General features: G+C 57.7%; 1 protein-coding gene across 1 annotated transcript in view; it reads right to left on the reverse strand.

Annotated features, from left to right (window-relative positions):
- The window catches only part of LOC110469184 (receptor-type tyrosine-protein phosphatase V-like), a 37,649-nt gene extending 28,100 nt beyond the window's left edge, over positions 1-9,549 (reverse strand). Inside the window, exons 1-7 of the mRNA XM_077789047.1 lie at positions 9,192-9,549; positions 8,180-8,243; positions 5,724-5,990; positions 4,100-4,363; positions 3,280-3,546; positions 1,352-1,624; positions 402-662 (exon numbers count right to left, since the gene is read on the reverse strand). Coding sequence (XP_077645173.1) covers positions 402-662; positions 1,352-1,624; positions 3,280-3,546; positions 4,100-4,363; positions 5,724-5,990; positions 8,180-8,243; positions 9,192-9,257 — 1,462 coding nt within the window. The 5' untranslated portion in view covers positions 9,258-9,549. The remainder of the gene's footprint in view (positions 1-401; positions 663-1,351; positions 1,625-3,279; positions 3,547-4,099; positions 4,364-5,723; positions 5,991-8,179; positions 8,244-9,191) is intronic.
- Positions 9,550-23,702: the final 14,153 nt, after the last annotated feature.

Here is a 23,702-nt window from a genome sequence, read left to right on the forward strand (position 1 = left end):
CTGGGAAAACCTGCATCCAGGTGCTTGGACCACTGTCACCCCTGCTGACACCCACACACCAGTCTGGCTGGGACTGGGCCAACACAGCTCAAACCGGCAGAGAAAAAATTGTTCTGGTGCTGGAGGAGGTGGTGTGTGGTGAGAGGGTGGGTGAAGGCAGTGACAGCCTGAGCAGTGCCACAGGAGGGTGGCTGAGGAGAAGGGCGCTGGGCTCAGCTGCCCCTTGTGCCTGGTGACTGGGAAACAGCAGGGTCACACACCTCCAGCAGCACATCTGCCTCCTGCTGAGCCTTTTGCCCAGTTACTGGATTAAGCTGTGGAAGATGTGTGCTGACAGTGCCCTGAGCGTGACATCAGGGGAAGGGCAGGATCCAGTGGCAACGTGGGGCTGTGGCACTCACATGTCCAGTTGGAGATGCACCGGGGTGAGGATGTGTAGGGACCAGCCACGGTGCTGACCTCAAAGGTGTACAGGGTCCCAGGGTGGAGGCCCTCGTAGGTGAAGCTCGTGACACCCCTGGGCAAGGAGCTGTTCTTCACAGGGTGCTCTGCAAGGCTGAGGAGCAGCAGATAGCCCTCCCCTGTGGCCTCCTCCCAGCTGGCCAGCAGGCTGTGGGGGCTACCCCGGCTGGACAGGCTCACGCCAGATGGTGCTCGTGGTTCTGCAAGGGACAAGGACAGCACGACACGGGGCAGTGCACCAGGCAGGAAGATTGCTTTCACAACCTATTTTCACAAGATGCTTTCTGCTTTTCAAATTGATCTAGGTGACCCTAGAGCAGGGGTGTTGGACTAGATCTCCAGAGGTCCCTTCCAACCCTAACAGTTCTGTGATTCTGTGACACTGCCGTTGTCTCCATCCCACACAGGGGCAGAAGGGGCTGCAGGGAGAGCTCTTAGTGCCCCCAGCACCACGGGTTGGGTGGGCACCTCCCCACACTGTGTATAGCTCCAATTGCCCCTTCCCAGAGTGGCAGCTCTGGGACAGCACCAGCTGTGGCTCCACAGCTCACCCAGGAGAGACCGAGCACAGGGAGTTGGCCCCTCTGGGGGGGTTGGTGGTGCTTCCCTGCCCACCCACCCAGCTGTGGTCAGGGGAAGGGAGGAAGCTGTCTGCAGCCTGCCAAACAGAGTCCAGAAGGCACAAAGCAGGATCTGGTCTTGATCCCTGCCCAGGACCTTGGAGCCCACCCTCACCAGGAACTGTGGGGAGGCACAAGTTCCTGCTCTGATCCACAACCTGCTCTTGAGCCCAGGTGTCCCAGGTGCCCTGTCCCTGTGCCTGCCTCACCCCCAGCCCGCATCAGGCAGCAGGAACAGCCCCAAGGCCACACATGGGCTCTCTGCTCACCTGTCCAGGCTGCTGTGCTGTGTGCTGATGCCCTGTGGGGCCCTGCCACTGCCACCACCTGGACAGAGTACTGCTGGCCAGGGCTCAGCCCGTGGAAGGTGACATGATCGTTGTCCCCACCAACGGAGATGTTCCTCGTGGGAGCACCGTCCTCTCCCTCCCGCAGTGTCACCAGGTAGAAGTCCCTCTGTCCCCCTGGGACACTCCAGCGAGCCTCCAAGGAGTTCTGCTCCTCTGCACTGCTCAGGGTCACATTGTGGGGACTCAAGGGGTCTGGAAGGGAGTAGGATTGTGGAAATCAGGGTTATGGGGTGCTCTGTACCCCTTACTCTCCTGAGCCTCATTCCTGGCAGGGTTACGTCCAGCCTTAGACATCCTTTTGGAGCGAGTCATCTGCACTCCCCAGCACAAGCATTCCTGGGCTAACAGAGTCCAGACAAAGCTGGCAGCCTTGCTGAGAAATTCTTAAAAGTCTCCTTCCACTCCATTCACATCCCACCATGAGCTCGCTGATATTCCCAGGAACTGGCCTGGACCAAACTCCTGGCCAGGCGCCCCTGGCTCGTGCGTCTGGCATGGGGGAATTTTGTTCAGTGGAGCAGGTCAGAGCTGCAGACAGCAACAGCAGGGATCAGCCTCACTCCAGAGCAGAAAGAAACCAGCTGGAGCTCTGGAGGCCTTCCAAAATCCCATCTGCAGGGAGCAGGGAGCAGGCTTCAGCTTCCCAGGCTGGCAGGTGGAGCGGGAAGGAGCTGGAGACTTTGACACCTGGTGGTACCCAGGTCCTCCTGGCATTCACACAACCAGTGTTTGGCCAGTGCCAGGACAAGTCACTGGCCACAGCAGCTCTGAGGCTGCAGCTTGGCACCTCCATCATTTGAGGGCCAACGCTACCATGGTGTTCACTATGAATCTGCTCTGCCCTCTTCATTTCCCTCCTGGTTTTTCTGGAAATGTCTGGCAGAACAAGTTCAGGACTGGAACTTTTTATTGGGCATAGACATGGAGTACCAGCAAAGTGCCCCTCTTTCAGGGCCCTCATCAGCCCGAGGCCAGAGCAGAGTGGGCTGGGGGAATGGTGAAATAGTGGGTTCTGGGAGGGCTGCCCTCACTGTTTTGACCTGCCAGAGGCTCCTGGATTCCTTGGCTGTATTTACACAGCACACATCATGCTGGGAACATCCACCAGGATGAGGTTATCAGGTGCTACCACAGCATATCCTCGACAACAATCAAAGAGCACCAAAAATTCATTTCATAGAATCACAGAATTGTGGAATGGTTTTGACTGAAAAGGACCCTAAAGCTCATTCATTCCCACCCCCTGCCATGGCACCTACTATCCCACCTCGCTAGCCCTGTCCAACCTGGCCTTAGACACTCCTAGGGATGGGGCAGCCTGTGCCCAGCTCTCTGGGCAGCCTATGTCAAGGCCTCAGCATCCTCACAGGGAAGAATTTCTTCCTAACATCTAATCTAAACCTCTCCTATTTTAGTTTAAAACCATTCACCTCTTGTCCTATCACTGTCTGCTCATGTAAAAAGTCTTTCTTGCTCTTGTATAAGCCCCTTCCAGAGGCTTCCAGTTCAAACCAGCTCAGCTGCTGCCCCCTTACCCCATTTTTTCTGCTGCCCTTGTACAGCCCTGAGGCGCATGAGAGCCAAGCCCCAGCAGCACTGAGCACCAGTGGGATCTGCTGCCCTTCCATCCTTCTCCTAGTGGAGAGCCCACAGGCTGCTCCCCCTGCATCCCAGGGAGAAGCAAGCCAGCACAGGGGATTCACTGGCCCCACGGCAGCAGTGCCCCACAGCTGAGTGCTGGAGCAGCTTTTGGCCAGGTCCAAGCACCCAAGGAGGAGGCTGCACTTTGGATTCAGAGGCTGGAGCAGAGGCAGAGACAATGCTGGGGCCACCAAGCTGATACTCACATGTCCAGGCAGTGGCATTGGGTCCCAGCACGGTGTAGGGCCCAGCCGTGGCGCTGAGCCCCAGCCAGTAGTGAGTGCCAGGGTGGAGGTGCTGGAAGGTGTAGCTGCTGAGGCCCCTCCTGGCTGACAGGCTCATGCTGACCTTTTGGGTGAGGAGGTCGCGGAGCTCCAGGTGGAGCCAGGCGGCCCCTGCAGCATCTGCCCAGGAGGCGACGAGGCTGGTGCTGGAACCTGGGCTGAGCCTCAGCTGGGTGGGGATGGAGGGAGCTGAGGGGAAGAGCAGGACACAGCAAGCTCAGCACTGGGGCTGGTGGTCTCTGGACCCTCCTCTCTCCCCAGGGGCCCCTGTGCCCACAGCTGCTCTCTCTGGCATGGGGGTGAAGGTCTGGTAGGTACTGAGGGATGTCTCTCCTGTGCCCCATCCCACACAGGCTGGGGGGCCCTTGAGGTCCCTCCACTTTGGCATGTTCTTTCAGGCTGCAGGGCAGAGGGGTGGCAGGCTGGGTGCTGCAGCACTCCTGCAGCTCTCAGCAGCCAAGAGACCCAGGATCCCCAGACTGCCCCTCTCTGTTGGGAACAGACAAACCCAAGCCGTGCGTGCTGCAAGGCAGGCCCAAGGTGCAAAGTTTTCCCCTTGGCCCGGGCACTCGGCTCACAGTGAGGATGTGAAACACTCCAGCTGCTCCCCACCATTCACAAGCTCCCCATCCCGAGCCTGGACACCTCTTCCCTTGCCAGCCCGGCACGTGTGCTGCATCCTTCCTGCCAAGCCCTTCCTGCCACCCCTTCCTCCTTGGGCAGGCGCAGCCATCATGCCTACCTGTCCACTGGTGCGTGCTGGTGCTGGCCTGGCGGGAGCCCGCCAGCGTGCTGACCCTCAGCGCGTACTCGCTGCCGGCCTGGAGCCCGTCGAAGAGGAAGGCGGAGGCGCTGGGCAGCAGGGACACGTTCCTCAGCAGGCTCTGGGAGTGGCTGTGCCACAGCGCCAGGCGGTAGCCGTCCCGCCGGCCCGGCCCGTGCGCCCAGGCCGCGCGCAGCGAGGCGGCGCCGCCGCTCAGGGTCAGGGCACGGACGGGCGAGGGACCTGTGGGACATGTGGGACATGGCACACACGCTGCCGGCTGCTTCTGACACAGCTCACCTGGCAAGCTGCTCACGCGCTGGTGGAACTCGCCTTGGCCTGGGGAGGTGTTGCCAGCCAGCTTCACAGGACCCAGTCGCAGAATCCCGGAAGGGTTTGGGCTGGAAGGGATCCTAAAGCTCATCCAGTCCCACCCCTTGCCATGGCAGGGACACCTTCCACTAGCCCAAGGTGTTCCCATCCCTTTCCAGCCTGGCCTTGGACACCTCCAGGGACAGGGCAGACAAAGTTTCTCAGGGCAACCTATGCCAGGGCTTCACCACCCTCACAGTGAAGAATTCCTTCCTAAGATCCGATCTAAACTTCTCTGCCAGTTTAAATTTCTTCCCTCTTGTCCTGCCACCATCTGCCCATTTAAAAAAAGCCCCTATTTCTCTGTTTTCAAATCCCCTTTAGGTACTAAAAGGCATTTTAAAGTCACCCAGGAGCCTTCTCCTCTCCAGGCTGAACAAGCCCAGCTCTCCCAGCCTGTCTCCAGGGCAGAGGGGCTCCAGCAAGGATTCCCCAAGCACAGCCCCATGACCTCCCTGACCACTCACCAGCCTCCTATGGGCTGTGTGGGCTGCACCATCCCCTTGGATCAGTCTCAGCAGTTCCTCTGAACAGAGCAGGGAGGCTTGGTCAGGGCCAACACATAAAGGTGAAGCCATCATCACCTTGAAGCTCACCTGCTGACAGGTCCTCTGTTCCTGCTGGCCTGTGGGTCCTGCCACCTGCCTTTCTGTGACAACCAGCTTCTGCTTCTGCCACTGCTGCCTGACACCAACCCTTCCACTGCCCAATCTCCTTCCTCCAGCTCTGCTCTCCTTTGCTAGGTTTCCCACCTTCACCTGCACTGATTTACTCCAGCATCTTCTGGAGAGGTCCAGGCAAGGGCTGCCATCCCCACCTGAGCTGTAGAACCACCAGCCCTGTCCCCTTCTACAGCCCTTGGCACAGAGCAAGGCCTGGGGGTGACCAGTGATTGACAGACATGTGCCAAAATTGTGGAGCAGATGCTCCCTCCTTGTAGCTATTTTTTGACTTCCAGGCATGACATTTCCCTCAGCTCTCTGCAAGCTGGTCCATCATTACCTCCATTATTCTAGGAGGAGAAGACACGGCACGAACCCAGCCCGTACAAGGTGCAAGGCAGGCCCCTTCCTCCACAAGGATGAGGGAATGACCCTTTAGACTCAGGGGAGCCAGGAAGGACCCTAGTTCTTGGCAAAGCGAGGAAAAGCCCAACCTCCCACGAACCAGCAGGACTCCAAACAGCACAACAATCACTGGTAGGAGCACTGAGCTCCTGGGGAGGCCTTACTTGTCTGTGCTGTGATGGTCTGGCTGGTGGTGTCCATGCAGGCCAGTGTGGCTGTCACCTCGATCTCGTAGCGCGTGCCAGGGGTCAGCCCGTGGAACCAGAAGCTGGTGGCGTTGGGTCCAGCAGACCCATTCTGCAGCAGCATGCCTGACCCCAGGGAGGACAGGGCAAGGAAATATCCCTTGGCACCTCCCTCTGGCTCATCCCAGGACAGCAGGAGGGAGTCTGACCGGTCATGGTCACTCACACTGACATTCAGCAGGGTGCCTGCAGAGGCAAATCCAAAACTCTCAGCAGGGATTGGTGGTGCTGTGGGCCAGCCTGCAGGGCCAGCTCCCAGCCACCCACCCTTGCTGGGGCACACCAAGCACTGGCCACCACCCTGACCCCAAGGGCTCTGAACAGCCTTTGGGAAACACAAGAATGTTCAAACTTTCATGGACTTGGGCCAAAGGAAGCTGTCAAAGAGATGCTCCTAAGCATGGAGCACCTGCTCCACTGGAGAAAGACCAGAAGGTTTCAGTCACCATGGGCTTTGCTCCAGACAGTGCTGGTTTAAGGCAGAGAAGCTCTCTGGCTGGCTATAATCCATTGCTCATCACCTTGGCTGGCCTGAGCCCCCCAAAATCATGTTGAAGGCTCTGGGTCCACCATGGAGAAGCAAAACAGCGGCCAGTTAGGAGGCAGGATGGATATGACAGGGGGACCATTATGCTCCCTGCAATAGTCTCTGCCTCTGTGTGGGCTCTGACAGAGGAGGGCCAAAGGCTGCTTTGGGGGGATCCAGACAATGAGTCACCCCCATCCTGCCCAGTTCAGAGGTGGCATGGGAAGAGCGGGACACTGCATGCATGGAGGAGATGTGGGACCAGACTGGCCCCAGCCCCTGCTGAGGCGTGTCCCTGCCCTGGCTGTGCTGCAGCAGTGAGGTCAGTGTGCTGGGGCTGTGGGGCCGCTGCTGCATCGCAATGGAGTGTCTGGGGACAGGGAAGTGGCATACAGGGCTTGGCTAATTGGTGGGTCAGTGGCTGAAACTGCAATTGAATTCCTGCCCTTAGAGCTGCTCAGGAGTCACCTACACAACAGAAGCCAAGCAGAGCCTGTCTGTCAGGCCCAAGCTGGAGGTGTGACCAGGGCAGGGTCCATCTCTGCCTCACAATGTCTCCAGCACATTGTTACACACCCCCATCCTCAGCCTTGCTGTCAGTCATGGAACCATTTGTTGGAAAAGCCCTTTAACATAACTGAGTCCAACAGTTCCCCCAGCACTGCCAAGTCCAGCACTAACCCAAGTCCCCAGGTGCCACATCCATGAGCTTTCTATGGCACTCAGCCTTTGGAAAATGCCACAACAGCTCTAGTGCTAATAAGACATTTGTGAAACAATTAGCACTTAAAATGTATGGTGTGCAACGTGTTATGACAGGCTTGCATAGGGTCTGGCACAGTGAGACAGCACAAACCAAGCACAATGACTGCCCCAGAGGCTGCCATGGGGCGCCCTTTACACAGCCAGGGAGAAGCACTGTGGGGTGAGGGCAAAAGGACCAGAGGACATCAGATGGACATGAATTGGAGCACGTAGTGCCCCTGGGAAAGGCCTTCTCAGTGCCATCCCTGAGAAGTTCAAGGGCATATTTAGGATCAGACAGCTCAGGAAGGGCAACATTTAGCTAACTAAATGTAGCTGGGTGCCATTGGTGAGGTGTCTATCCTGGGCCAGCTGCCCTGGGCTACCCTTGCTGTCAGCAGACAACCAGAGCACCAGGCAGGGCTGACCTGAAGGCAACCCACAGGTCCCTGTCCTGCCTGGTGTCAGGCTGGGATGGTTTGTTACTGCAAGCTCTTTCTTATCTCCTGAAGGTGTGAATTCTCAGCCCATGTTTTTCTGCTTGAGCTTCCAGTGGCTTTAACACCTTCATCACCTTCACCATCTCTTGGTCACCTTCCTCACATCTGCAGCACAAATGTACCTAAAGTGGGCCAGAGGCCTGTGACCCCAGCACTGCTCATGTTCCCACTAACCACATCACAGACAGCACACCCACATACACCTCATGCCCTGATGGGTGCCTGTGGATCATCCAGGTGGTTTCTCACTGGCACAGACTGATGCCACGTGGGTCCTGTGCCTAGAGCAGCCGTGGGGCTGTCTTACAGATTCTGATCTTACCCAGGCAACTCCAAGGTTCTGAGCAGGGCACTATGGCTGCGCTGCCACTGAGCCCAGCTGGTGCTCTGTGGAAGCAGAGTTCTGGAGCCTTGTGCCCCCATATAGCTGGTGCTGGAGAAGGATAGGACTGACTCTCCCCCTTCCCTGGGCATGTAGCTAACCTAAAGGAGAATATTTACAAAGCTACTCTTAACTCCAAAAGTCCTAGTCCAGCACATCTGCTCATCTTGCACGGAGACCATGCTGCCCTCCTCAGCCTAGGGTCCTCGCTGCTGTGACTCACCTCTTTCACCTGGAGCATCCTGGCCCTCCAGCCCTGCCCGTGCTGTGTGGTTGCATCCCTCGCCCTGGGGAATTGAAAGGGTCAAGTGAGAGAGGAGCAGGATAAGCTGAGACCAACACCTGGGAGAGGTGCCCTGTACCAGGCACAGATCCCACCCTGACATGGCATCTGTGGGCTGTGACTCCTTTTCCTAGGAGGGACTGGGTCACTTCTCAGACCTCCCTTAGCCAGGGCAGGGAGACAGATTTGGCAGATGCAGCTTGTGGGCTGCCTTGGCCTTTTGCAGGTCCTGGGGCTACAGACCAACATGGGACTATGCCCATAGGAAAAAAGGCCACCAAGCCAGGCAGGGCACAAGAGAAGTTCTGGAGAGAGAGGGAGGGACTGAGCTCTGGACGAGCCTGGCAATCTCATTCTCTCTACAGGCACACCTCCTTACCACCATCAGGAGAGAGGATGGAGAGACCACAGACCTCAGTCCAGCTGCCAAACGGGCAGAACAGAATCCCCGGAGCCCCCGGCACCCTCCCCGGCAGTGGCGACACCCGCTCTCTCACAGCCTGCTCCCAGCAGGGTGTGCCCAGCTATGGACTGGCGTCAGTTCCCCCCACGTTAAAGGAAATGTCTCCTGCCCACTCCCTGTCCTGCAACAAGCCACAGCAGAACCATCATCTTCCTGGCGTTCTTTTCCCTCGGCTCTGCGGGCAGACTCGTTCCGGCTCCCCACCGATCGCGGCGCTTTTGGCAGAGGAGAGCGAAGCGGCTGGGGACCCCTGGGAACAGGAGCCGGACCACGGCCGGGCGAGGAGCCGCGCAGCCACGGCAACAGGGACTCGCTGCGCTGCCAGGCAGCGAGCCCAGGGGCCGAGGGGCGGCGGGGGAAGGCGCTCGGGAGGGCGAACGCCGCTGATGTGGCGCGGCGGCACGGCCAGGGCCAGGCAGCCGCAGCCCCGCGCGGCAGCGAGCCGCCAGCCGAGAGCTGCGGAGCCCAGCTGGGGAGTCGGGCGCTTACCTCTGCCAGGGTCCCTGGGAGCCGCGGCACGCACAGCACCAGCAGCGGCAGCAGCAGCGACCTCATGGGGGACCTGGTGGCAGCAGATCAGAGCGATGACAAAGTTGGGGGGGGACAGTTTCTTAGCAGCGGCTGTCCCCAGCCAGCCCCTTGTCCCACGGCAGCCAGGAGCCGTGTCCCCACATGCTTTCCGAGCGCAGGTGACACGGTAACATCAATGGGGAGCGGCCAGCGAGTGGCACCTCGGCCGGGCCCGCCGGCCCTGGGCGGGGGCAGAGCTCGCCTCCAGCCCGGGAGAAGCCCAGCGGGGGCGGCTGCCGCTCGCTGGGCGCATTTGCTGCTGTCGCCGCAGGTCCGTGTCCTCTGCGGTGACTCCGCAGCGGGCCCGCAGAGAGCGGCTGCGGGCTGCGGGCAGGGCTGCGGCGGAGGCTCGCTGCCGGCCGGGCTCTCGGGGGACTCGCCGCGGCGAGGGCTCTGCCGGGCTGAGCCCGCTCTGGCATCGGCGGCAGCGCCGGGAGCTGGAGCGGGAGGGGCGGAGGAGCGGAGGGGAGGAGACGGGACTGGGCTGAGGGCGGCTCCGGCCGGGGAGGGCGCGCCCGGAGCGGCCCCGGCGGGGAGGGAGGGAAGGAGGGCGCAGCGGTGCGCTGGGGCGCTGGAGGGAGCGGGCACGAGCGTGCCGCGCACCCTCTGCTCCCTCTGCCGCACCTTCGGGCACCCTCCGGCTCTGCGTGCTCTCATTCCTGCGCAGGTGCGCCCGGGAGCGGGGTTTGGGGACGCCGAGGGCAGGGATGGGGGTGTTTCCGTGCCCTGCCCATGGCACGGCGGCCCGCAGGCTGCGGCGGGGCGAGTGCACGCTCTGAGCGGCTCCTGGCGTGGCACCTCGCGGGCACAGAGTGCACAAACCACGCTGTGCCCTTCTGAGGGGCGGCTGGAGCCAGCCGTGCCCGGGTGGGAGGGCGGTGTAGTTCGGGGGGTTGCCCCGGGGACCAGGCTGTGCCCGGGCTGCGAGCAGGGCGGTGCTCTGCGGTGTCTGTGCAATGCGTGGCGGGGTGCCAGCTCTCATTCAGAGCAGGGATGCCATTGGCTTCACATCAGCGCTGGGGATCTGGGACAGTGCTGGAAGAGTTCACTGATGCATCAGTCCGGAAGCCAGTACAGCCTTTGTGGCCGTGGGAGTCTGTCCCAGTGGCCAGCACGGCCACCTATGGGGGCTATTCAAGCTCTCCTCATTACTGTAAGCCACCGAGCTGTCAGAGTAGGACACATCCCCCACCTGTCTTACAGAACACCAGAATCCTTCAACAAAAGACTCAGAAGTTTCCCAGGTGGGACCTGTGACAGAACAAGCCCCAGTATCTGGACAAAAGACACGGGAAATTTCCAGCTCTTGCATGCAATTAAGAAGAGAGGGGGACACAGGGGACCTGGTCTAGGACGTATCTCCGACCCTATGTCCATACTCCAACCCTTCTGACAACCCCCAGGCTGACAGAGCCAGCTGGAAAAGGGGACAGGGAACATGAATCCCCTTCCCTTTGCATGGGTGACAGTAAATTTCCCAGGTCCTGGCCAAATGGGACTGGTGCCAGGAGTCCGGGTCCGTGGTCACAGTCACGTCTCTGCAGAGGTCCCTGCTTGGAGCGGGCTGAGGATAAAGGAGCCCTGGCCCTACAGCTCAGCCCAGCAGTGAGGGCCTGTTTGTCATTCAGTCAAGGACTCAGATGTTCCCCCAGCAGAAAGGTACAGCTCTACCACCAGAGCCTCTTTGTGTCTCTTTGTCTCCAGACCTACCCCTTCCCTCCACCCTGAACACAGAGATCTGGGTGGGAGCAGAAGGCAAGGCCTTGGCTCCAGCACAGGCGAGATTTTTAACTTTTAATGCCCACAGCTCCAAGGGCTGAATGCCAAAAATGCCATGGCTGCATCTGCTCAAGTGATGGATGCCCAGGGTAACAGCTGTGGCTCTTAGAGATCCCCTGGTAAGCATTTGGGACTGAGATCCACCAGCACCTGAGGTGATGAGGCTGACCCATCAACCAGTGCCACAGCCACCTCTGGGGGTACCCATCCCTGCTGCTGGCCACCGGCCTGATGGGCAGCTGGCCACTCCCCATTTAGTGCAAGGTGAGTGCTCACAGGTGCTGGGGGTGAGGTCCTCCAGCCCCTGAGATGGAGCACCTCCCCAGAAATGAGACAGGGGGAGTTTTGGGCCTGATTGCTGCCATCTCCAGTGGGCTGGGGACTGTTTTTAAAGGCCCCTTTCCAGAGCCGGGCAGCTGCAGCCGGCTGGGAGGAGGCTGGAGCTCCTCGCTGCAGTGAGGCTTTGCCAGGTTTACCCGGGGGCCCGGGGCAGGATCAAGGGTCTGTTACAGCTGGCTGCTCCCCAAACACGTTTGCAAAGGGGCTTCACTGGATGTCCCCTCGAGGTCCATGGTGGGGTGCAGGCTGCCAGCACAGGTGACCACACTGTGGATGGGGAGCGTGGGGTTGGCTGTTTGCTGCCATGAGCAGCCTGGAGGGTCACCTGAAGGGTGGCTGGGATAGAGGCAAGCAGTGCAAGCAGTGCTCAGGACACTGGTGTCCCTGGGGTGTGGCAGGTGATGGAAGAGCTGAATTCAGGGAGCCCCTGGCTGATGAAACAGGGTCTGGAGGTGAGGATGGGGGGTCTTGTTGGGTTGAGAATTGTGATCCAGGGATGTGGGACAGGAGGTACCCTAGATTTTGACGGAAAATCCTGGGGAAAGATGTCGCATGCCCCAGTGTCAAAGGCAGTGTCCCCTACAGTGGTGGCACGGACAGGTTTTCCCTAAAGTTAATGTGAGGCTCCTGCAGCTTCAAAGAATACCAAAGAGCAGTTTCAGGCCAACAAAAAGACAAACCCAACCATTGGGACACTCCAACTGGGTTGTGCCTGCCGGGCCCAGCTAGGGAGGATCCGTGTCCATGCATACTTAATGCACCTGCCTAGGCACAGCCTCAGTGCCCCTGCACCAGCCTCTGCAGAGCGAGCCATCTCCACCTCCAGCCACAACCTTTGCTGCTGCAGCCCTGCATGGGGGCACAGCAACGCCACTGAGGCAGTTGCTCTGGCCAGTGGCTTGCCCAAAGAGCAAAGGGTCTGTTCTACTTGTTCTGGTCTCTGAGCTGGGCAGCCAAGCAGGGATTCCGGAACACAGTGTTCCCTCGGATCTTGCTGCCATACTGTGCCACTGTTCTGCACCTCCCCAATCAGGAGGAGAGGTATCCTCAGTCGGCACAAGGACAGGCTTGGGGGATGCCTTGCTGCCCACCAGGATGGGACTGGCCTCTGAGCATGGACCAGGAGACATCCCAGCAGCTTTCGCATCCTCTGCATGTCCTGGTGGCACGGCGAGCTGCCACCCCTTGCCATGGGGGCACGTGTGTATACCAGCCCTGCTTATTTAACCTCAGGTCCCAGTGCCTGTGCTCCCTCAGCTCAGGGAGTTTGGGCTGTGGCTGCAGTGGAAACAGCCCAAAGCACTGCTGGGAGCCAAGCTGAGGCCCTGTCCCTGGCGCTGCAGGGCTCAGCAGCCTCCACATGGGACAGGAGCTGCTCATCCAGTGCCAGCCCTGCCTTCCCCACGGCCACCTCAGCGATCCTGTGCCACCTCAGGTAGGGACACAGAGAGAGAGAGCCCTCCTTCAGCTGGGGTATGGAATCTCCCCTGCAGTCCCCCCTGACCGTGAAGCCTTCAGCTGTGCCAAACCTAAAGACAACTGCAGAGGTTTCTCCACCCAGCAGCTGGAAGCAGGCCTGGAAACTCAGGGGCTGCCGAGTCATCACATTTTCCGCGAAGCAGTGAACGCTACCGCAGGGCGCAGGGGGATGGGGACGCCCTGGGGGTGGCTGCAGGGCTCAGCCAGGGCTGCAAGGGGACAGGGCTGTGCCAAGCCACCGCCTCTGGCAAAGGGCAGAGCCCCAGCATGGCACTGCCCATGCCCTGTGCTCTGGGGTATCACCCAGGAGCAGAGATGGCAAAGGGGACCCCTGACAGCATGCCTGTCACTGTGGTGTCAGCTCCTGCTTATGCTGGGGTGAGGGACAATAGCCACAGTGCAGTGCAAGGGCCCAGCCTGGCAAAGGCTCTGGGCTGTCCTCCCCAGCAGAGCCAACCCCAGAGCAGAGCAGGGCCCACCCGCATTGTGCTCCATGCTCTGGCCTCCTCTCCAGGTGCCCTGGGCATGGAGCTGGCAGCATTGGGTTTGTCCCTGCTAAGGCATCTCCTAGATTTGAGCATGGTCCTGCTCACCTGGAGTTAAGGACTCCTTGGGAAGCACCTGCAGGGTGGACAGCAGAGTGCCCACCTCACCCAAGGGTCCCAGCTGTGTCACGGGGTCTGTGCGAGGGGACAGTGGCAGGTGATGCTCCCAAGGCTGGGCATGGGCAGGGCCCCTGCCAGGGGACAGCATGTGGCTGAGGACACTGCCACAGGGACTCAACCTGTCACTCAGAGAGCACAGCCATAACCTGGTGCTGTGGGCAATGCTGGCACTGCACAGAGGAGCCTCTACTGCTGTCTGAACATGCCCTGATGTCTCTGTGGGAGCCCTGCCATCCCTCCCTGGGCAGGATTCTGTGTATCCAACCTGGCACTGTACAACAACATATGCCCAGAGGCTCCATGATATGTGGTACTAATGCCACTGGGATTGGGTTGGGAACAGCTCTGGGGCTCCTGTCCTGCACCAACCCTTTGACCCCTGTCCCTCAGTTCCTTCCAATGCCCAACAGCACCGTGAACTGCCCCAGGCCACAATTTCTCCCCTGTGCCACTCTGAGATGCTGAGTGCTGCCCAGGGCTGCAAGGGAGGAACAAGAGGAACAGGCTGCTCCCAGGGCAGAACCTGCAGAGGATTCAGGTGCCAATGGGACCTCTTGTTTTGCAAGGTTCACACGCCATGGTTCTCCAATCCTAAACCTTAGAGCACTGGGATGCTCCTTCTCCAACCCCTGGCAAGTGTTTAATCATTCCCACATGGAGCCCTGCCAGCGCCGCTGCCGCTCCTGACCCACGCTTTGATACCTTGGAGCTCTTCCCATTTCGCAGAGGCGGGAGAGCAGGCAGGCAGCGGGGGACTCACCCCTCCGCAGGGCAGGGCACAGCCGCTGTCCAGGCTGGGGGACAGCGCTGAGTGGCAGGAATGACTCTGTCACCATCACCTGGGTGATGCTCTTGGCTCCCCGCTGCCGCAGCCCTGGCAGCTGAGCCGGGATGCCTGCGGGTGCGAGGCCGGCGCCTTGCAGAGCTGGGAGCGCAGCGCTGCGGTGACTCAGAGCACGCCCAAAGCCGGCAGAGCCGGGCAGACCTGCTCTGCACCCCCGGGGCGTGGGTGCAGCCCCTGGGGCTGAGCAGGCTCCGCTTCCCCTGGCCGGGCAGCAGGCACTCGCTGGGAAGGGCTGAGAGCAGCCTGCATAGTGCCGGTCCCAGACCTACTGCAAGTAGTGCTGGAGCAGCGCCTGGCTCCAAAATCACCCAGCCCGTCACCAACAGCCTGTGGAATGCTGTGGGGCTCTACTCCCACCCTGTGACGCAGGCTGGCAGCAAGGGTGCCCGATGCTGCAAGGATGCCATGCACACAGAGCCGAGAAGCAGCCATGAGCAGTTCCCAGTGGCCGCTTGTGCCCTGCCATGCCGAGGGGCCCAGGCACGAGGTTCTCCCTGTGCAGGGACCGTCACCGAGTGCCAGGCTCTGCTCCGGCACGGCCATGCTCAGAGGCTGCCCATCCCCTGCCGCCCCCCGGGGCTGTGGCACCAGGTTTGCCTGCACCGTGCCAGGGCACAGGAAGTTCTGTGCTCCTTTCCCCATAGCACACATCCTGGCTTCCACCAGGTGTCTGGGAAGAGGGAGGGGGACAAGGAATGGGACCCGTACCTCACCTGGTGGGTGTCCCTGCCGTGGTCCACAGCCCGTTCCTGCGCGCTGGCGCGTGCGGTGTCAACTTGGCACGCTCACACTCACCCGTTTGCTCTGCTTGTGCACGGCCCTGACGTTCAAGTCTGGGCTGGACCGGCGGGAAGGCCCGCCTGGGCTCGCCCAGCTCTCAGCTGCAGGATGCTGGGGAGGAGGGATCAGCTGGACAAGGATGTCTCCTGTGGCCCCTTGAGGGCAAGGTCTGCACCCCAGGGGCAGGAGCTGTGTGCCAGCACTGCAGGTTGGGCATGGCTCACTCCCCCTGCACCTTGCCAGAGTCTGTCCCACATGCTGTGGTTTCAGCCAGGTGCTGGGGATCCTGGTCGTGCTGAGCATCCCCTCGTGCTGCTGCTGCAAAGAGGAGCGGGGAGAGCCCCAGGACAGTGATGAAGTCAGCACAGGCATCCAGCCCATGCACCAGCCCTGAAGGTGTCTGTGGGTTCTGATTGCCAAAGGCTTTCCTGCCTGGAGCCCCATCAGACCAGGCACCATCCCGGAGTGAAGGCATCCTGAGCCCTCAGTCCCTCCTCAGGGGAGATGGAGAGGAGCTGGTGCATTGGCTCAGCATTCCAAGGGCTTGTCCAGAATAGCACTTATCCTCATCCTGATGAACGGGGGGCAGCTGGTCCTGGGGACAAGGAGAAGGGTCTTCCTGGGGGTTTGGAGCAGAGCTGAGAGCGGGTCCCAAGGCGCTCCTACTCCCATCTTGGTGGGTGCAGCAGGAGGAGGTGCAATAGCCATGGCACTGAGCGTGAGGACTCCTGTCTCCTCCAGTCCCAGCTGTGGGCAAGGTCTGCACCTCACAGGTCCCATCTCCTTGGTGGAGGCTGGCAGGATGAGCCCAGCTTAACCTCTCATGGGAGCAGTGGGTTCCTGCACGCTGTGCAGCCCATGGTGGAGGAGTTCTGCACCCAGCCCTTGCCAGTGCCACAAAGGAGGGTCCCACACTTCAGCTGCCACTCAAGGGATTCAGCCTTCCCCCAAAGGGCACCATCCCCACCTCAGCTGGGCTAGACTTTCTGCAGACAGGGAGAGGGACAGCAACTGGAAGCCCTGGACACTGCTGCCACACTCCACAGTGATGTGAAAACACAGCCTGCAAATCTGGAAAGCAGCTCAGTTTCCAAATATCACCATGCGCTGAAAATCCCAAGTCAAAATGAAACCAGCCCGGGCTCTAGTTCAAAGTTTCCTGTATAAAAACAAACCTGCAGACAGCTGCATTTGCACACAAAAGGTTTTGTTTTCAGGAGGAAGGTTTCTTTTTCAGAGGAGTAAACACAAAGCCTGCCCATCTTTCATGTCACAGGGTAGGAAGGAGATCTGCCTAGAGCTCAGGTCACAGGCAGGGCATTGTCCCCTCTTTGTGCCCAGCTGCTGTTCCTCTCCCATGTGCCCTGGCCTGTGCCAACACCCACACCCCCACCAATGCCACCACCACCATATCCAGTGGCAAGCCTGGGACTGAGGCTTTTTACTCCCATTCCTGTAGCTGTGACACCTTTGGGTGTCCCAGGGCATGGGGACAGGCCTTTGCACTGCAGCAGTCCTGGGAAGCTGCAGAGGGGCACCCAGGGGTGCTCCTGTCCTTGCAGTGTGGCTGAGGCCTTGGCAGTGCCTGCTTATGCAGCTCCTCAGCTTCTCCCTGGCATTTCCTGCATCTCCTGAAGCCAAACACAACACGAGTCCATCTTGAGGACTGCCAGCAGTGCTTGCTGCTTTCTGCATCCAGCCCCCAGCACAAACAGCTTGCTTTCTTCACAGGAGGAGCTGGGGGACCCCTTCTGGGTTCTTCTCCCCCAGCCCAGCTGCAGGGACCCCCAAGACCACACTCCTGAGGCCGAGGCATGTTTGGGGCTGGCACAGTCTGGCTGCTCCCCAGGGTGCTGCTGTGGGCAGCCACACAGCCCAGCTGCTGCTTGGGACACATCTTGGCCACAGGCACAGCTCCCACAGCCATTGACTGCCAAAGGCTCTGCTGGCTCCAGCTCGGCCTCGCCTGGAGGCTGCTGCAGTTCTAGAGGCCACAGAGGGATGCAGGATCAGCACCCTCCTCTGCTGCCTGCAGACAATTTTGTCTGTCCTTTCAGCCACCACCTCTGCAGTTTGACTGGGGTCAGTGGGACCATTCACTAGGTCCTCCTGAGTGACACAGAGCTCAGCCTTGTCTCTCCAGGAGTCCCCAGCAAAGTGTCCATTGAATTGGACATCCTGATTTGAGGGTTTGGGGACATGGAACATCTGTGAGGCTTGGAGACCTGCCCAGATGCCAAACTTGGAGCACTGGTCCCTACCCAAAGCACTGGCATAAGCTATTTTCACATCTGAGCTGGAACACACCTGCCTTGCCTCAGTTTACCATCCACACACCAGGAAGCAGAGATGCTCTGCTACGAGAGGGGAGGGAGAGCAGACTGGTAACGGCGATGCATCAAGCTTTCCTGAGCCTCCTCATCCCCTCCTGGGCTCTCATTAGCAGCGTGTTTGGCATCTGGGCTGCAAAGGCACGCTGTCCTGCATCACTGCTGTCCTGCATCACTGCTGTCCTGCATCACTCGTGGGTGGTGGCTGGGTTGGGTTGGGCTGAGCTCGCTGCAGGGCTGAGAGGAACAGCCCCAGGGCTCAGAGAGATCAGCTCGGCTGCCGTTCAGCTTGAGCCACTGGGCTGGGAGAGCCTAAAACAACAAACATCGCAGAATAAGGGAATGTTTCACTGCTTCTTCTGGTTGAGTGGTTTCCTGTTTTCTGAGGAGCTCTTCCAGCACCTCTGGGGCAGAGGACTTGCCTGCACAGAGCCTGGTCTCAGAGCAGACCCCTGGCTGGGAGGCAAGTTCTGCTCTTGACATCTGGCAGAGGAAGAGGTTGCAAAAGATCGGCTGCGACCTTTGCCAGAGACCTGCAGCAGGACTGCTGGAGGTTAGGATTTTTCCTTATTTTTTTTTGTCCTCTCAGGGAATTTTGTCCCATCTGTTGCCTAAGACATGATAACCTGTATTTGAGAGACAAAAGTGGCCAAGGTGGGGGAAAGGGTGAAGGGTGAGGGTTTCTCTTGGGAAGGGCAGAGATACCCCGAGATTTTGGCTGGGGGGTGAGAGGCTGGGCTCAGCTCCTTGCCCTCTCTCTCTCTCAGATTCAAGGGGAATGGTCGAGTTGCTGCCACTGCAGGGACAATTCACAGTCAAGCCCTGTACTGCTCTGTCAGGAAAATCCACAAATGCCAGAGGTTTATGTCCAAAGAGGAGAGAGAGAAGTCCTACACCTTTATTCAAATAAATGGAGAGAGTCCACCAGGGCACACACCTGCAGGATTTTCTCTCCCGAAGTTTTGGAGGGCACAGCCTCCTTTTATCCCAAACTCCCGGCCCCATGTTGCCTCTTCCTTTGCCCATCTTCTGAGGTACTAGGAAGGTGCAGCTTTCCCAAACCACCTAGCACATATCGAACCTACTATTTTACCCCCAAAGTTCAAAAGTTCAGGCTTGTGCTGACCAGGAGCCAAGCTGTCTGGGCTCTGCAACAAACCTGCTGCCCATAGTAGAGACATGAAGACCTATTTCAAAGAGGTTAACACCCATATCTTCACCCACCAAATTGTTCATAAAGACATTAGCTTTCCTCTCAGCTTCTTCCTTACTGTGGGTGAGCCTTTGTGTGTTGAACTGGGACCTTTTTAACATCTGACTTCACTGGAAAAGAGCCCTCACCATCTACTGGGGGCCCTCAGGGGAAAAACACAGGGCCCCTCCTGGAGGGCAGGTCTCTCTCCTCTGCCCAGCCCCGCTGTTTTCTGCCCTTGCTCTGGGTTTTTCACAACCTTTAACCCAGCAGCCCGTGCCTGCCAGGGCACCCTGCAGCTCTGCTGTGGCTCGGGGTTTCTGCCACATTTTGTTCACCACGCCGGGTGTGCCGCTGCCCCGCTGCTCCGAGCTCCGGCCAGAGCCCCTCTGCCATGCGGAGGGCACCGGGCCCTGCCCCAGGGCTGAGTGTGAGGAGTTTGTGAGGAGTTTGTGAGGAATTCCCTTCTCCATCCCCCTGCCCTGCCCCAGGGCTGAGTGTGAGGAGTTTGTGAGGAGTTTGTGAGGAATTCCCTTCTCCATCCCCCTGCCCTGCCCCAGGGCTGAGTGTGAGGAGTTTGTGAGGAATTCCCTTCTCCATCCCCCTGCCCTCCTCCAGGGCTGTGTGTGAGGAATTCCCTTCTCCATCCCCCTGCCCTGCCCCAGGGCTGAGTGTGAGGAGTTTGTGAGGAATTCCCTTCTCCATCCCCCTGCCCTGCCCCAGGGCTGTGTGTGAGGAGTTTGTGAGGAGTTTGTGAGGAATTCCCTTCTCCATCCCCCTGCCCTGCCCCAGGGCTGTGTGTGAGGAGTTTGTGAGGAGTTTGTGAGGAATTCCCTTTTCCATCCCCCTGCCCTGCCCCAGGGATGTGTGTGAGGAATTTGTGAGGAATTCCCTTCTCCATCTCCCTGACATCTGGAGGGACACCAGGCCCCTGGACTGGGCATAGGATTGGGAATGGGAATGGGAATGGGAATGGGAATGGGAATGGGAATGGGAATGGGAATGGGAATGGCATTGGTAATGGGAATGGGACTGGGAATGGGTCAGTGGGTTTGTGGTTCTGTTTGTTGCTGCTGTTTGTTTGCCTTTTTTTATACACGCTAGTAAAGAACTGTTATTCCTTTTCCCATATCTTTGCCTGAAAGCCCCATAATTTCAGTTATCATAATTCGGAGGGAAGGAGGCCATATTGTCCATTCCAAAGGAGGTTCCTGCCTTCCCTGGCAGACACCTGTACGTCAGACCAAGACAAGGACACAGCTCTATTCCTTCCCCTCTGGGCCAAGAGCATCCCTGGATGTGTGGCTGCACCCAGGCCAAGGACATTGCTTGGGTACACAGCCTGGCTGTGATTCTTTGACATTTTTTTTGATCCTTCATTGGCATTAAGGTTTAAGGGCTCGATTGGCCCATGACAGTTCTGCCCAGGCTGGCTGGTTTCGCTGGGGTGGTGCACTTTGCTCAGGTGCATTATGGTATGTAGAGTACCCCATTTCTTATAACTACCCTTTTAACCCCTTTTACCATAACCAAACTAACAGTACATGCTTAACAATTATCAACTGTTTTACAACCATTTCTAAGCTGTTTTTAACATCCCCTCCAGTGCTTCTGGGGACAGGCTCAGGAGGTGCACAGGAGAGGGGCAGGCAGAGCTGCCCAAGGGGCTGTGAGAGGAGCTGGAGATGCCCCTGGCAGGAGCAGTGCTGTGGGATGTGATCTGCCACAGTGCCATGATGCCAAGCTGGCAGGGGTGGCATGGCAGGGCAGGGGTGGCCTGCCCCAGCTGAGAGCAGGGCTGGCTGCCTTTGCCCCCTTCTCTGCAGCCCTGTGAGTGCTCAGCTGCTGCTTCTCCATCCACAGACCTCTCCTGCCCTGTCCTGCTATCACTCACCTGGGCCCCAGCACCAAGGTAGGCTCAGCATTACAGAGGAACCCACTGTTATTAAATGGAAATTTATTCATCCAAATTAAAAATAAAAATAGTTTCATTAGCGGTCAAATTCTATCTAGCCAGACATGGAAAAAAACAGTGCTCAGCCTGGGGACTGACCCTGGGTGTGCCACAAGGAGTCAGCCTCAGGAGAGGTTTTCCCCTGTGCCCACACACCTCCATCCTGGCCCAAGTGGTTTTTATAGGGAAAATTGTGCCTGAGGCCAAGATTTCAGCAATCAGTCTTTTCTTCTATTCAGAGTCCATAGGTTAATAAGATTTTCTTTTTTTGGTGATGAGGAAGAACAATTCAGGGTCTGGAGTTGTTGAATTCCTTGATGAAACTTATGGGAACACTGCATTCACATGTATCTGCCTGAGGATTTCTATGATATTTATCTCTGGTTGTTTATGTGATGACCAGCACTTGAGTGTCTAGGTATCTTTTCAGACATGGCCCATCTCCTGGCCAAGCCACATCCTTTTATTTGTAAATCGGGTTTTAACATACACTAGGTTTCACCTGCAAGGGTTGGGGGCTTCTAATACAAATGAGCATATTCTAACAAGTATTCAATATTACATATTTCATACTAGAGATTGTGGGAACCCCGGCCTTATTCTGTGTTCCCATGTGGTGGTGAAATTCCTCCTCCAACCCGTGCTTCCAAAGAAAAATTGTGCAGGCTCTTGTTGTTTGGTCTCAAGGCAGTTTATTGCTAGTTATCTAAAAGATTTTCTTCTCGGGCTGTGGCTGCTTGGTCAGCGGCCTGGACAGAGGCACACACACACCCTGACATCCTCTCTGACTGCTATCTTCTTCTTCTCTCCCCCCGCCCAGGGCTGCTGCTATCTTTTATATGATATATTACGTATTACATGTTTATAGTTTTCCCCCCAATACCTACTATCTATATTACAAAGTGCTTTTCTACTCTAAACCAATCTGTGAGTGCCAACATCACCAAGAACATGGAGGCAAGGAAAAGGAAGGAGGAAGGACAGGATCAGCCCACTTTCCTCCATCTTAGAACTTCTGACCCCCATGTACAAAGTAAAAACCCCCCTGTACAGGTGCTAAAACCCCCCTGTACAATACTAAAAAAATTTCTCCTCTGCTTTGTAACTACTTTTACAATATTATCTAACCTTTTGTGACTGCTTGTTCCACCTCCAAAGTTGGTAACTCATTCCATGGCTCAAACTCAAAATCACAGCTGTTTCTCAGCTGCCTGCCAGGGTCTAGAATGCCTCTGACCAAGCCCTGGAACCTCTAAAAATGTCTGAGAGACATTTTGAGTTCCCACAAGAGATGGTGCAAATTACATCTACTACACATAACACCACTCTGGACCAAAATGCCCCTCAAAAGCCAGAGGTGAGGGGTAGAAGGATGGTGAACCAGCAGCTGCAGCACTGCGCAGTGACTGCCCACCGGGCACACATCTGTGCTCTGCTGCTGACCCCTGGGGTGGCAGGCGCAGTGCTGTGCTCAGGGTCACCACAAACACCACCCTGGGGCCAGCCCTGACCCCCTGCCCCGCTGGCAGGAGCAGGGCAGGCTGCTCAGCAGCCCTGGGGTGGTACAGCTCCTGTCTGCCAGGGCACAGCTCTCACGGGCAAGAAGCCAAACTTCTGCTGTTGGAACTCAAAATGTCCCTCAGATATTTTTGGAGGTTCTGGGCCCAGGTCAGAAGCATTTGAGACCCTGGCAGGCAGCTGAAAACAACTGTGATTTTGGATTTAAACCATGGAATGATTTATCAACATTGCAGGAAGAACAAATAGTAGAAGTAGTCACAAAGTAGAGGGAAGAATTTTTGAGTGCTGTACAGAGGGGTTTTAACACCTGTACAGGGGGGTTTTGGTTTTGTACATGGGGATCAGAGGTTTAAGATGGATTTGGGATCTGGGCCTGCCCTGTCCTCCCTCCTTCTTCTTCCTCACCTCCATGTTCTTGGTGATGTTGGCACTCATAGATTTGTTTAGAGTAGAAAGGCACCATTTAATATAGGTAATAGGCATTGGGAAAAACTGTAACCCTGTCACACATAATGTACCATATAAAAGACAGCAGCAGCCCTGGGCAGGAGAGAAGAAGCAGTCGGGGTCAGAGAGGATGTCAGGGTGTGTGTGTGCCTCTGCCTGAGCTGTGAGCAAACCACAGCAGCCCCAGGAGAAAATCTTTTAGATAACTTGCAATAAACTGCCTTGAGACCGAACAACAGAGACTGCTGAGCCTTTCTTGGGAAGCTCGGGTTGGAGGAGAGACTTTTCCACCACACGGAGCCACCCCTGACCTAAAGTGGGGCTTTGGCACTGCTGCACCTGGGGCCTTGGTGACACCAGCTGCTGCCTGCATTTCTCCTCCAGTGCTGAAAACTCCATGGCTCCATCCTTGGACTTGCTGCAGGAAAGGTGTTCTCAGCCCCAGAGCATCTAGGGGCCCCTCTCAGCCCCAACAGCAGAAGAAAAGAAACTAAAAAGCTCACAGTTTCTTTGCTTTTCCTCCAGATGTGGGGCATCTGTGTCTCCAAGCACCGTGGCTTCCCCACTGTGAGCAGACAGGAACATTTCTGATGCCTGGAAGTGGGACAAAGCAGACCCCACATGCTGCAAGCTCCCGTGGCTCACACCTACAGCCACAAGAGCAAGAGGACTCGGAGGAATCACAGGAGGAGCATGCATGGCCCAACATGGCACTTCCAAAACTTCTGAGGCCAGAAAGCACAATGCAGAGCAGCTTTCAAAAGCAGACAGGCCCAGATTCTGTAGTGGCCAGGAGCTGGAGGAGCAGCATCGGGCAGATCCATCATCTCTGCACTGCTGCCCTCTGGCTGCCTCTGCCGAGCCTGTCAGGGGCTCTGCCTCTTGCCATGCCACAATCATCACAGAATTGTTCAGGCTGGAAAAGCCTTCCAACATCACCAAGTCCAACCACTGCCCCAGCTCTGCCCTGTGCACCACTCCGCCATGTCCCCAAGGGCTATGTGAGAAACCACTGCTCACTTTTTAAATTTTGGAAGGCTTATTAAACTTTAACAAAAAAGTACAACAAAAGGACTGAATAAGGAAAAATCACAGCACTG

Source organism: Lonchura striata, chromosome 30, assembly GCF_046129695.1.
Source record: "Lonchura striata isolate bLonStr1 chromosome 30, bLonStr1.mat, whole genome shotgun sequence".
In the NCBI taxonomy this organism is placed as follows: domain Eukaryota; kingdom Metazoa; phylum Chordata; class Aves; order Passeriformes; family Estrildidae; genus Lonchura; species Lonchura striata.